Source organism: Rhinopithecus roxellana, chromosome 8 (genome assembly GCF_007565055.1).
Source record: "Rhinopithecus roxellana isolate Shanxi Qingling chromosome 8, ASM756505v1, whole genome shotgun sequence".
Classification (NCBI taxonomy): Eukaryota; Metazoa; Chordata; class Mammalia; order Primates; family Cercopithecidae; genus Rhinopithecus; species Rhinopithecus roxellana.
In genome coordinates this window covers 136,143,855-136,157,150 of record NC_044556.1, presented here as the reverse complement: position 1 = coordinate 136,157,150, position 13,296 = coordinate 136,143,855, and the positions used below count along the sequence as shown (strand labels likewise).

General features: G+C 37.2%; 1 protein-coding gene across 1 annotated transcript in view; it reads right to left on the bottom strand.

Annotated features, from left to right (window-relative positions):
• HMCN1 (hemicentin 1) overlaps nt 1–13,296 on the bottom strand; it is a 470,019-nt gene that overhangs the window by 193,844 nt on the left and 262,879 nt on the right. The window contains 3 exon segments of the mRNA XM_030936855.1: nt 163–444; nt 965–1,243; nt 11,089–11,243. Of these exon segments, the coding sequence (XP_030792715.1) occupies nt 163–444; nt 965–1,243; nt 11,089–11,243 (716 nt within the window).

Below are 13,296 nucleotides of genomic sequence, written 5' to 3'. Positions count from 1 at the left end.
CTGGTGACAAATCCACCCCTTGGTAATGTGCAATCCACAGTTGCACAGAGGACTATACCTTCTTTTAACTGTTTTATTATTGCACGAACAAAAAAAGTATTTAACAAACTAATCAGGTTTTGCTATGAATCTGAGAACCCAGGCAGTGGCATCCTTATTTACCCAAGACATCAACTTCATATTTGATTTCCTTTTCTCCTGCCACACTGGTAGCCACGCATATGTACTGTCCCTGATCAATTTCTTGGGCACTCATGATTTCGAGTTTCTTCCCACCAGCTTCTATGTGGATATTGTCATTAGCTTTCACAGGTACACCATCTTTCAACCAGGTGAGAATGGGAGAAGGGTTTCCAGCAGCTTTGCATTCCAGTGTCAGAGAATGAGCAATAACTACTTGCTTATTCAAAGGCATGGCCAAGTCACCCTCAATCATTGGAGGAACTAGGGAGAAACATAGCAACATTTCAGGCAATTATTTGTGTGGTCACAAAATACATTCTAATGAAATAAAGAAGAGTTTTTGTTTTTTCTCATAAAGTTTGACCATTAAAATCTACCTATATGCCTGTCTCCCTCTAAGTTATTGAGGAAAGAATTTCTTGGTTCAGCTAATCTGTAACTGTCCTAATTATTCTGGAAACTCTGGACTGTCTGGCTTATAAAAGACAAATAGTAGAGAATGATCTTAGTCCCAACAACTACTTTGCCTTTTCAGTAATAACCAAATTGTCTAGATGCTCCAAGTGCCATGGCAAGGGTTAGTTGAATGAATGGACACCCTCTTGCTAACTTTAGGTTTTAAAAACATGTTTTCAAATCATGGAACAAATTCTTCCAATTCCTATCCATGCATATTGAAAAAGACAAACCCACCGAGGATTATTAGTGAATAAATTGGATATTTGCATATTAGAAAGCACAAGTAGAAAGGTATATAATTAAAGCATATGTTGTTCCTTACCATAGACATCCACATGGAATGATTTTTCAGCAGTTCCAGCAACATTCACTACATGACACGTATATGTTGCTGAATCAGAGACCTGTGCTTGAGGAATATGAAGATATTGTCCTTTATCAATATAAAGTGCTTGTGAGCTGGACATGATTGGCTGCCCGTCTTTATACCAAGTAATGGCAGGCATTGGAAGTCCCCGTGTTTCACATTCCAGTTTAATAATGCTGTTGATCAATACTGATATGTCTGAGGTGACATTTCCTCCTTTAATACTAGGTGGAACTACAAAGGATTTCAGAACAAAAACAAGTCGTCTAAGTTTCAGCATCTTCATAAAAATCTTAAATGCTATAGATGTTTAAACAATGCATTTTAAGTAAATTAAAGACAATTAGGAAGTCTGTGGTTTATCTCCTGATAATGAGTGTCCTGTATTGTCAAAACCATCTTTATCATTTCCCATTTGGGTTTCAGATTTCAGTAAAAACAGAAAGTCACAGATTCCATTTCAGGGAGTCATTTAGGTTCAAGAGATCATATTAGAATAACTAAGATAGTTATGTTTAACCAACAAAGCAAAACAAAATAAAACCCCACTCAAAGTAGACACAGCAAGTTTCAAATCAGACCAAGGGTGCAGAAATGTCACATGTGGTACAATTGTATGCCCTCTCCCCAAGAAATACTAAAGGTCTAAGTGCTTTCAGAACCAGCTATTCATAATAGCTGTGGAGTCTTCAATATTTGCTTCTTGCTATTTTTTTCTTTTCTGGGGGGTAGTGGGGACTGCCAAGACTCCATTAACTCAACTTTACTCATCCAATTGTCTACATGTGTATCTCCTACAATTCAGCAACCACATGTCTGGCCTCTCACACTACATAAGGGCTGTACTGCTGGAAAAACAACTCAAGTCACTCAGTCTCTGCTGCAAATTCTGAATATGGTCATTCTAGGATCATGCTATCATTGCAATAATTTAAAAGAAATCAAATGGCATGTGTATGAATTTGAGTATCAATATAATCTTAATAAAGTTTTAGAATAGAATACTTGATAGAGTGTTTTCCTCATGGTTAAGCTGGGATTATGGGTTTTGAGAGGGAGACCATACAGGTAAAGTGCCATTTTCATCATATGCTACCAAACGTACATGCTATCAACATGACTAATCACTGAGAACTGTGCTAAGTTATGTTGATAGCATGTACCTTTGATAACCTGGCTAAGGTAGTGTTTGCCATACTTCTCTACTGTAAAGTTACTCTTTTTCCTCCCCTTTCCTTTGAAGGGAGTCCTTATTCCAGCCCATACAAATGGAGTGAGGAGTTATGTTCTACTTCTATGAGAGGGGACTACCTACATAATTTAATTATAATTCTTCTCTATGAAGATGTCTCTTCTTCTCATTTTATTTATTGAGTCAATCACTTATTTTTATCAATATGGACTCATAGAAACTTATATGCCTTGATTTACATCCAATACTACATTATTTATCCAGTTTGGGCTATTGGGAGGTCTTTTAGTTGGCTCTTAAGTCCCTTCAATATGCCCTCACTATATTATTTTGTTTTATTATTTGCACTTATTTCCTTACTTTCCAGCCTTACTACATGCTCCAGGATCATCTTGTGTATTCCCTGCCCTAGCTCCAGACTTAACCATTTCTCCAAGGAGCCTCGTCCCTTTTAATGGATATTAGAAAGCACGGATATTAGAAAACAAGATCTGGATGCTGAGTAGAGTACCTTAATATTTTCTGGTAATCAGTCTTAGAACTAGTCCATACTGACAAACATTTATGTACACATTTTTTTCTCTCACATAACTTAAGGCAAGATCTATTATACTTTGAGGTGAATTTGATGATAGAATCATTTTTCTCTCAGGAGGCTTACTATAAATAGAAGGGGTCAATCAACTGTGGCCCACAGGCCAGGATATGCTAAGCTAAGAATGGCTTTTACATTTTTTAATTGTTGAAAAAAAATCAAAATATAACATTTTGTGACATCTGAAAATTATATGAAACTCAAACTTCAGTGTCCGTAGAGTTTTACTGGGATATAGTCACATTCATTCATTTACATATTGTCTAAGGCTTTTACTCAACAGTAGCAGAGTAAAGAGTTAAAGCAAAAACCAAATATGGTGTTCTTATTGCTTCTACTGCTGTTCAGCTTACTGTAAATTTTGGTGGCATAGTTACAACTTGATAGCATTTTTAGTGCTATGCATATCACCATACTGTGATATTTTATTTAATTTTATCACCAGTGAATACTCCTCATGTCAGAACAAGAAAAGGATAGTAAAATATCTCATTTTTAAGATACAGCACAGTGCGGAGTATTTTATCAAATTAAAGGGCAAAATACTGTGTTTATTTTGTAACACTATACCTATTCTAATAATCACTAGACTAACCAGCCATCACAATATTCCCAATTTTAAAAATCAAGAGTTTGAAAAATTAGAAAACATAAAATGAAATGTTTTATCATAGCAAATTTCTTCACAAAAATAAAAAGCCAAAATAAGGCTACAACCAAACTAAATTTCTGAGAGGCTTATTTGTAAGCCAACCAAGGAAAGCCATTTACCAATGGTGATTTAATTAAATCAGATATGATTTCAGAGGCAAAAGAAATGTGTCTAAATAAAACAAATGTGTTAAAAATTCTTAGTTAAGGGGCGAAGCAAGATGGCTGAATAGGAACAGCTCCAGTCTCCAACTCCCAGCGCAAGCGACACAGAAGACTGGTGATTTCTGCATTTTCAACTGAGGTACTGGGGTCATCTCACTAGGGAGTGCCGGACAATCGGTGCTGGTCAGCTGCTGCAGCCCGACCAGTGAGAGCTGAAGCAGGGCGAGGCATTGCCTCACCTGGGAAGCACAAGGGGAAAGGGAATCCCTTTTCCTAGCCAGGGGAACTGAGACACACAACACCTGGAAAATCGGGTAATTCCCACCCCAATACTGCGCTTTAAGCAAACGGGCACACCAGGAGATTATACCAACACCTGGCTGGGAGGGTCCCACAGCCATGGAGCCTCCCTCATTGCTAGCACAGCAGTCTGTGATCTAACTGCAAGGCAGCAGCAAGGCTGGGGGAGGGGCGTCCGCCATTGCTGAGGCTTAAGTAGGTAAACAAAGCTGCTGGGAAGCTCCAACTGGGTGGAGCTCACAGCAGCTCAAGGAAACCTCCCTGTCTCTATAGACTCCACCTCTGGGGACAGGGCTCAGCTAAAAAAACAACAGGGGAAAAAGCAGAGGCCTGAGCAGACGCGAACGACTCTGTCTGACAGCTTTGAAGAGAGCAGTGGATCTCCCAACATGGAGGTTGAGATCTGAGAACGGACAGACTGTCTGCTCAAGTGGGTCCCTGACCCCTGAGTAGCCAAACTGTGAAACATCCCCCACTAGGGGCAGTCTGACACCCCACACCTCACAGGGTGGAGTACACCCCTGAGAGGAAGCTTCCAAAGTAAGAATCAGACAGGTACACTCGCTGTTCAGCAATATTCTACCTTCTGCAACCTCTGTTGCTGATACCCAGGCAAACAGGGTCTGGAGTGGACCTCAAGGAATCTCCAACAGACCTACAGCTGAGGGTCCTGACTATTAGAAGGAAAACTATCAAACAGGAAGAACACTTATACCAAAACCCCATCAGTATGTCACCATCATCAAAGACCAGAGGCAGATAAAACCACAAAGATGGGGAAGAAGCAGGGCAGAAAAGCTGGAAACTCAAAAAATAAGAGCGCATCTCCCCCTGCAAAGGAGCGCAGCTCATCGCCAGCAATGGATCAAAGCTGGTCAGAGAATGACTTTGACGAGATGAGAGAAGAAGGCTTCAGTCCATCAAACTTCTCAGAGCTAAAGGAGGAATTACGTACCCAGCACAAAGAAACTAAAAATCTTGAAAAAAGAGTGGAAGAATTGATAGCTAGAATAATTATGCAGAGAAGGTCATAAACGAAATGATAGAGATGAAAACCATGACACGAGAAATACGTGACAAATGCACAAGCTTCAGTAACCGACTCGATCAACTGGAAGAAAGAGTATCAGTGATTGAGGATCAAATGAATGAAATGAAGCGAGAAGAGAAACCAAAAGAAAAAAGAGGAAAAAGAAATAAACAAAGCCTGCAAGAAGTATGGGATTATGTAAAAAGACCAAATCTACGTCTGATTGGGGTGCCTGAAAGTCAGGGGGAAAACGGAACCAAGTTGGAAAACACTCTTCAGGATATCATCCAGGAGAAATTCCCCAACCTAGTAGGGCAGGCCAACATTCAAATTCAGGAAATACAGAGAACACCACAAAGATACTCCTCGAGAAGAGCAACTCCAAGACAAATAATTGCCAGATTCACCAAAGTTGAAATGAAGGAAAAAATCTTAAGGGCAGCCAGAGAGAAAGGTCGGGTTACCCACAAAGGGAAGCCCATCAGACTAACAGCAGATCTCTCGGCAGAAACTCTACAAGCCAGAAGAGAGTGGGGGCCAATATTCAACATTCTTAAAGAAAAGGATTTTAAACCCAGAATTTCATATCCAGCCAAACTAAGTTTCATCAGTGAAGGAGAAATAAAATCCTTTACAGATAAGCAAATGCTTAGAGATTTTGTCACCACCAGGCCTGCCCTACAAGAGACCCTGAAGGAAGCCCTAAACATGGAAAGGAACAACCGGTACCAGCCATTGCAAAAACATGCCAAAATGTAAAGACCATCGAGGCTAGGAAGAAACTGCATCAACTAGTGAGCAAAATAACCAGTTAATATCATAATGGCAGGATCAAGTTCACACATAACAATATTAACCTTCAATGTAAATGGACTAAATGCTCCAATTAAAACACACAGACTGGCAAACTGGATAAAGAGTCAAGACCCATCAGTCTGCTGTATTCAGGAGACCCATCTCACATGCAGAGACATACATAGGCTCAAAAAAAAGGGATGGAGGAAGATCTACCAAGCAAATGGAGAACAAAAAAAGTCAGGGGTTGCAATCCTAGTCTCTGATAAAATAGACTTTAAACCATCAAAGATCAAAAGAGACAAAGAAGGCCATTACATAATGGTAAAGGGATCAATTCAACAGGAAGAGCTAACTATCCTAAATATATATGCACCCAATACAGGAGCACCCAGATTCATGAAGCAAGTCCTTAGAGACTTACAAAGAGACTTAGACTCCCATACAATAATAATGGGAGACTTCAACACTCCACTGTCAACATTAGACAGATCAACGAGACAGAAAGTTAACAAGGATATCCAGGAATTGAACTCATCTCTGCACCAAGCGGACCTAATAGACATCTATAGAACTCTCCACCCCAAATCAACAGAATGTACATTCTTCTCAGCACCACATCGCACTTATTCCAAAATTGACCACATAATTGGAAGTAAAGCACTCCTTAGCAAATGTAAAAGAACAGAAATTATAACAAACTGTCTTTCAGACCACAGTGCAATCAAACTAGAACTCAGGACTAAGAAACTCAATCAAAACTGCTCAACTACATAGAAACTGAACAACCTGCTCTTCCATGACTACTGGGTACATAACGAAATGAAGGCAGAAATTAATATGTTCTTTGAAACCAATGAGAACAAAGATACAACATACCAGAATCTCTGGGACACTTTTAAAGCAGTATGTAGAGGGAAATTTATAGCACTAAATGCCCACAAGAGAAAGCTGGAAAGATCTAAAATTGACACTCTAACATCACAATTAAAAGAACTGGAGAAGCAAGAGCAAACACATTCAAAAGCTAGCAGAAGGCAAGAAATAACTAAGATCAGAGCAGAACTGAAGGAGATAGAGACACAAAAAACCCTCCAAAAAATCAATGAATCCAGGAGTTGGTTTTTTGAAAAAATCAACAAAATTGACAGACCGTTAGCAAGACTAATAAAGAAGAAAAGAGAGAAGAATCAAATAGACGCAATAAAAAATGATAAAGGGGATATCACCACCAACCCCAAAGAAATACAAACTACCATCAGAGAATACTATAAACACCTCTATGCAAATAAACTAGAGAATCTAGAAGAAATGGATAATTTCCTGGACACTTACACTCTTCCAAGACTAAACCAGGAAGAAGTTGAATCCCTGAATAGACCAATAGCAGGCTCTGAAATTGAGGCAATAATTAATAGCCTACCAACCAAAAAAAGTCCAGGACCAGATGGATTCACAGCTGAATTCTACCAGAGGTACAAGGAGGAGCTGGTACCATTCCTTCTGAAACCATTCCAATCAATAGAAAAAGAGGGAATCCTCCCTAACTCATTTTATGAGGCCAACATCATCCTGATACCAAAGCCTGGCAGAGACACAACAAAAAAAGAGAATTTTAGACCAATATCCCTGATGAACATCAATGCAAAAATCCTCAATAAAATACTGGCAAACCGGATTCAGCAGCACATCAAAAAGCTTATCCACCATGATCAAGTGGGCTTCATCCCTGGGATGCAAGGCTGGTTCAACATTCGCAAATCAATAAACGTAATCCAACATATAAACAGAACCAAAGACAAGAACCACATGATTATCTCAATAGATGCATAGAAGGCTTTTGACAAAATTCAACAGCCCTTCATGCTAAAAACGCTCAATAAATTCAGTATTGATGGAACGTACCTCAAAATAATAAGAGCTATTCATGACAAACCCACAGGCAATATCATACTGAATGGGCAAACACTGGAAAAATTCTCTTTGAAAACTGGCAGAAGACAGGGATGCCCTCTCTCACCACTCCTATTCAACATAGAGTTGGAAGTTCTGGCTAGGGCAATCAGGCAAGAGAAAGAAATAAAGGGTATCCAGTTAGGAAAAGAAGTCAAATTGTCCCTGTTTGCAGATGACATGATTGTATATTTAGAAAACCCCATCATCTCAGCCCAAAATCTCCTTAAGCTGATAAGCAACTTCAGCAAAGTCTCAGGACACAAAATCAATGTGCCAAAATCACAAGCATTCTTATACACCAGTAACAGACAAACAGAGAGCCAAATCAGGAATGAACTTCCATTCACAATTGCTTCAAAGAGAATAAAATACCTAGGAATCCAACTTACAAGGGATGTAAAGGACCACTTCAAGGAGAACTAGAAACCACTGCTCAGTGAAATCAAAGAGGACACAAACAAATGGAAGAACATACCATGCTCATGGATAGGAAGAATCAATATCGTGAAAATGGCCATACTGCCCAAGGTTATTTATAGATTCAATGCCATCCCCATCAAGCTACCAATGACTTTCTTCACAGAATTGGAAAAAACGGCTTTAAAGTTCATATGGAACCAAAAAAGAGCCCGCATTGCCAAGACAATCCTAAGTCAAAAGGACAAAGCTGGAGGCGTCACGCTACCTGACTTCAAACTATACTACAAGGCTACAGTAACCAAAACAGCATGGTACTGGTACCAAAACAGAGATATAGACCAATGGAACAGAACAGAGTCCTCAGAAATAATACCGCACATCTACAGCCATCTGATCTTTGACAAACCTGAGAGAAACAAGAAATGGGGAAAGGATTCCCTATTTAATAAATGGTGCTGGGAAAATTGGCTAGCCATAAGTAGAAAGCTGAAACTGGATCCTTTCCTTACCCCTTATACGAAGATTAATTCAAGATGGATTAGAGACTTAAATGTTAGACCTAATACCATAAAAACCCTAGAAGAAAATCTAGGTAGTACCATTCAGGACATAGGCATGGGCAAGGACTTCATGTTTAAACACCAAAAGCAACGGCAGCAAAAGCCAAAATTGACAAATGGGATCTAATTAAACTAAAGAGCTTTTGCACAGCAAAGGAACTACCATCAGAGTGAACAGGCAACCTATAGAATGGGAGAAAATTTTTGCAACCTACTCATCTGACAAAGGGCTAATATCCAGAATCTACAAAGAACTCAAACAAATATACAAGAAAAAAACAAACAACCCCATCAAAAAGTGGGCAAAGGATATGAAAAGACATTTCTCAAAAGAAGACATTCATACAGCCAACAGACACATGAAAAAATGCTCATCATCACTGGCCATCAGAGAAATGCAAATCAAAAGCACAATGAGATACCATCTCACACCAGTTAGAATGGCAATCATTAAGAAGTCAGGAAACAACAGGTGTTGGAGAGGATGTGGAGAAATAGGAACACTTTTACTCTGTTGGTGGGATTGTAAACTAGTTCAACCATTATGGAAAACAGTATGGCAATTCCTCAAGGATCTAGAACTAGATGTACCATATGACCCAGCCATCCCACTACTGGGTATATACCCAAAGGATTATAAATTATTCTACTACAAAGACACATGCACACGTATGTTTATTGCGGCACTATTCACAATAGCAAAGACTTGGAATCAACCCAAATGTCCATCTGTGACAGACTGGATTAAGAAAATGTGGCACATATACACCATGGAATACTATGCAGCCATAAAAAAGGATGAGTTTGCGTCCTTTGTAGGGACATGGATGCAGCTGGAAACCATCATTCTTAGCAAACTATCACAAGAAGAGAAAACCAAACACCGCATGTTCTCACTCATAGGTGGGAAGTGAACAATGAAATCACTTGGACTCGGGAAGGGGAACATCACACACTGGGGCCTATCATGGGGAGGAGGGAGGAGGGAGCGACTGCATTGGGGAGTTATACATGATATAAATGATGAATTGATGGGTGCTGACGAGTTGATGGGTGCAGCACACCAACATGGCATAAGTATACATATGTAACAAACCTGCACGTTATGCACATGTACCCTAGAACTTAAAGTATAATAATAAAAAAAAAGAAATACAATGCAAACTCACATATATAATTTTAAACTTTTTAATAGCCACATTAAAAAATATGGAAAGAAACAGAGGAAATTAATTTTAATAATACATTTTACTTTGCCCAATATATCCAAAATGATATTTTGGATATAATCAATGTAAAGTTGTTAATTAGATATATTACATTTTTCATATTAAGCTTTTGATATCTGGTGTGTATTTTATAACAGTGCATCTTAGTTTGGACTAGCCACATTTCAAGCCCTCAATAGCCTCATGTGGCTCGTGGCTACCATATTAGACAGCATAACACTAGATCATTCATTAATTTAGCAAATATTTCTTGAGACTTGCTATGTATCAGATATTAAAGTAGGGAACATGCAAAACAAAAGCCTGTTCTTATCAAGTTTAAATTCCTGGGAAAGAAATAGATCATAAGTAAATAAACCTATAATTAAGCAATCAAATATCAGATAGTGATGTGTACTGTGAAAACAAGAGAGTAAGTAGGTGACTGCTTTTAATTGGGAAGATCCTATGAGAAGGTGACATTCTAAGAGGTGTCTGAAGTTTCCCTGAGCATCATACACCATGGAAAGACAGAAGACAGTGCAGTGAGCCTACAGGTCTATTGAGTTCTATTCCTTTCTATTATATAAATCTTTGTGCTAGAAACAATATTCATGTGCCTACCTCTGGCTCCATGGGTAAAAATTAAAATGAATTTGGCAATCACATTCCTCAGAAGAGGCTGATAATGTTAGGGAAAAAAAGAGTGACATATATTTGGTAGGGGCATAGCTGGGAGAAAATAGTAGCACAAACATATAAGGCATTTAAAAGATAATCACATGGTCAGGATAAAGGCCATGATGGAATTAAAATAGAATAATTGAATTGTCTGCATATCATCAACTTTGTTCTATTTCATAAAGTTCTATACGTTTTGAAGTTTGTTCTGTTCCTTTCAAAGATGCAGACATTTGGTTTGTGTATATGCTAACCAATTAGGAAATTCTTGCTCTCTTTAAGTGATATTATATAAAAATCACTAGATCCTTTGAAGAAATCCATATTTAATTTAAAAAGGCATTAAAATTTGATCCAATATTCTAGCCTTTTAAAACACATGAAGATAGGCTCCTTCTTCTCTTGAAGTACGTAGTATTCCAAATTATTCAGTATTAAACAGGAGAGTAGTTACCAGTAGAGTAAACCCTGCTTTTCAACTTAAAATGAGAGCTGACAATAAAAAGCATAAGAAAATCACACTTACTATAGATAGTTAGTTTTATATCCTTGGCTTGTTTGCCAGCTGCATTAGACACAGTACATTGGTAGCGCCCTTTGTCACTTCTCCGTGCATTCTTCAAATGTAAGACTTGTCCTCTGTCTAGAAGTTCAACATTAGGATCACCCAAAAATAAAGGCCTAGAAAAAATAAAATTTTATTTTATTATTCCATTTTCAGTTTTCCATATTTCTTATTTATCACAACAAAAATCATTAGTACAAGTTAAAAATACAAGTGAAAGTTCATTTAAAAATTAAAATGATATGATTAGCACTCCTGTTCAGAAGAATGAAAGTTTTAAAACACTTTTCTAATGGAAGTTAGATCATCATAAATATCTCTTTGAGATGAAAAGTTTCTCCATTTCAAACTTAAATTATTTAACACTATTAATAGAAATCCAGTAGCGTCATTATTTGTTTTATTCATTCATCCATTCTTATTCTTTTTTTAGTTTTTTTAATTTTATTTTTTGGTTTGCATAGCTAAAATTTCTAACATTATCTGGAAAAGAATAATTAAGAGCTTTAAACATTACAGTATAGGAACTTTGGACCAAATAATATTATTTTTAAATAATATCATTGTAATATCTAGAAGAGTATTCACAATATCATGAATGGTTATTTTTACTAGAGGCAATAATCATGCCAACTTCTCTAAAAATAAGTATTGTAATAAACACAAATGCTTACATAATTATATATATTGAAAGATATTTATGTCAAAAGAAGCTCGTATATGGTTGTCAAGGAAGTCTTTTTCTACTATACAGAGTCATTTGCTAAACACTATAAAATGCTCAGTTTATGTAATTGGCAGCAGATTTATTTTAAAATTTGGTTGTTAAAGTCTATGATATCCTAAGACTCATACCTTTGAAGTCCATCAGTCTTTTTCAGGAATATCCATAGCTAGGTTTTTAGAAGTTGCAACGACTTAGCCACATAATGAATAATTAAATGCACTGCCATATTCATAAGACACTAGTAAGACTACAAAATTAAATGACAAACATTTCACTTCCTATGGTAGTATATTTCATTATTTCTTAGTGTGACACTTTGTATATAGCTCTCAAAAGTTAAGAGAATAAAGTACCTTTATTTAGTGCATTTTAAGTTTTTTTTTTTTTTTTTTTTTTTTTCTTTGAGACGAAGTCTCACTCTTGTCACCCAGGCTGGAGTTCTATGGAGCTGGCTTGGCTCACTGTAACCTCTGCCTCCTGGGTTTAAGCAATTCTTCTGCCTTACCCTCCCAAGTAGTTAGGATTACAGGCGCCTGCCACCACACCCAGCTAATTTTTGTATTTTTAATAGAGACGGGGTTTCACCATGTTTGTCAGGCTGGTCTCAAACTCCTGACCTCAGGTGATACACCTGCCTCAGCCTCCCAAAGTGCTGGGATTACAGGTATAAGCCACTGCACCTGGCCGCATTTTAAGTTTTTAAAGAAATACTTGATAATATGCTACTCGAATTTAAGTAACTTTGAAACTTTTATTGATTGTTAATTGTGCAAGTAACAAAAAATTTTAAACAAACAAGCATTATGATGAGAAAAATTCTCCTTGGTCTATGACCCCTAATGTGAGTCTGCTTTCGAGACTTCTTCTCTTTATCAGTTTGATTTGTATTCTTTCACATTTTTTACATTTATGAATATTTTTGTTTTTAACAAAATTATGAACTTTTTTGTTTTTGTTTTACATTTATAAACAATTTAAAAAATTAAAATTGTTTATAAACATTTATAAACAAAAATGTTTATAAATATACTCCCAAAGATATCTAAAGTTTTAAGATATCAAAGGTATCAGGTTATCGTTCTGCTTTTCTTTCACCCTACAACAGGTATGGAGATATTTTTGGTACACATAGCTTGATCTTACTATTTTTAATTGATGCACAGTGTTCCATAATATGATTATGCCATAAAGTATCTACCTATTCTCCCAATGTTGGGTTTTAGCCAGCTTTCACTTTTTTGCCGTCACAGTGTCACAGTGAATATCAATATACAAGCCTCTCTGTGGATATGCATGATTACTTCCATCTCCGGGATACTGCATCACAGTGTATGTGCATCAAATTTTAATAGATATCAACAAGTTGCCTTTTAAGGTACTAATTTACATCCTCCCTGTCAGAGCACTATATCTTGATTTCCCATACTCTAGTCAACACTTGA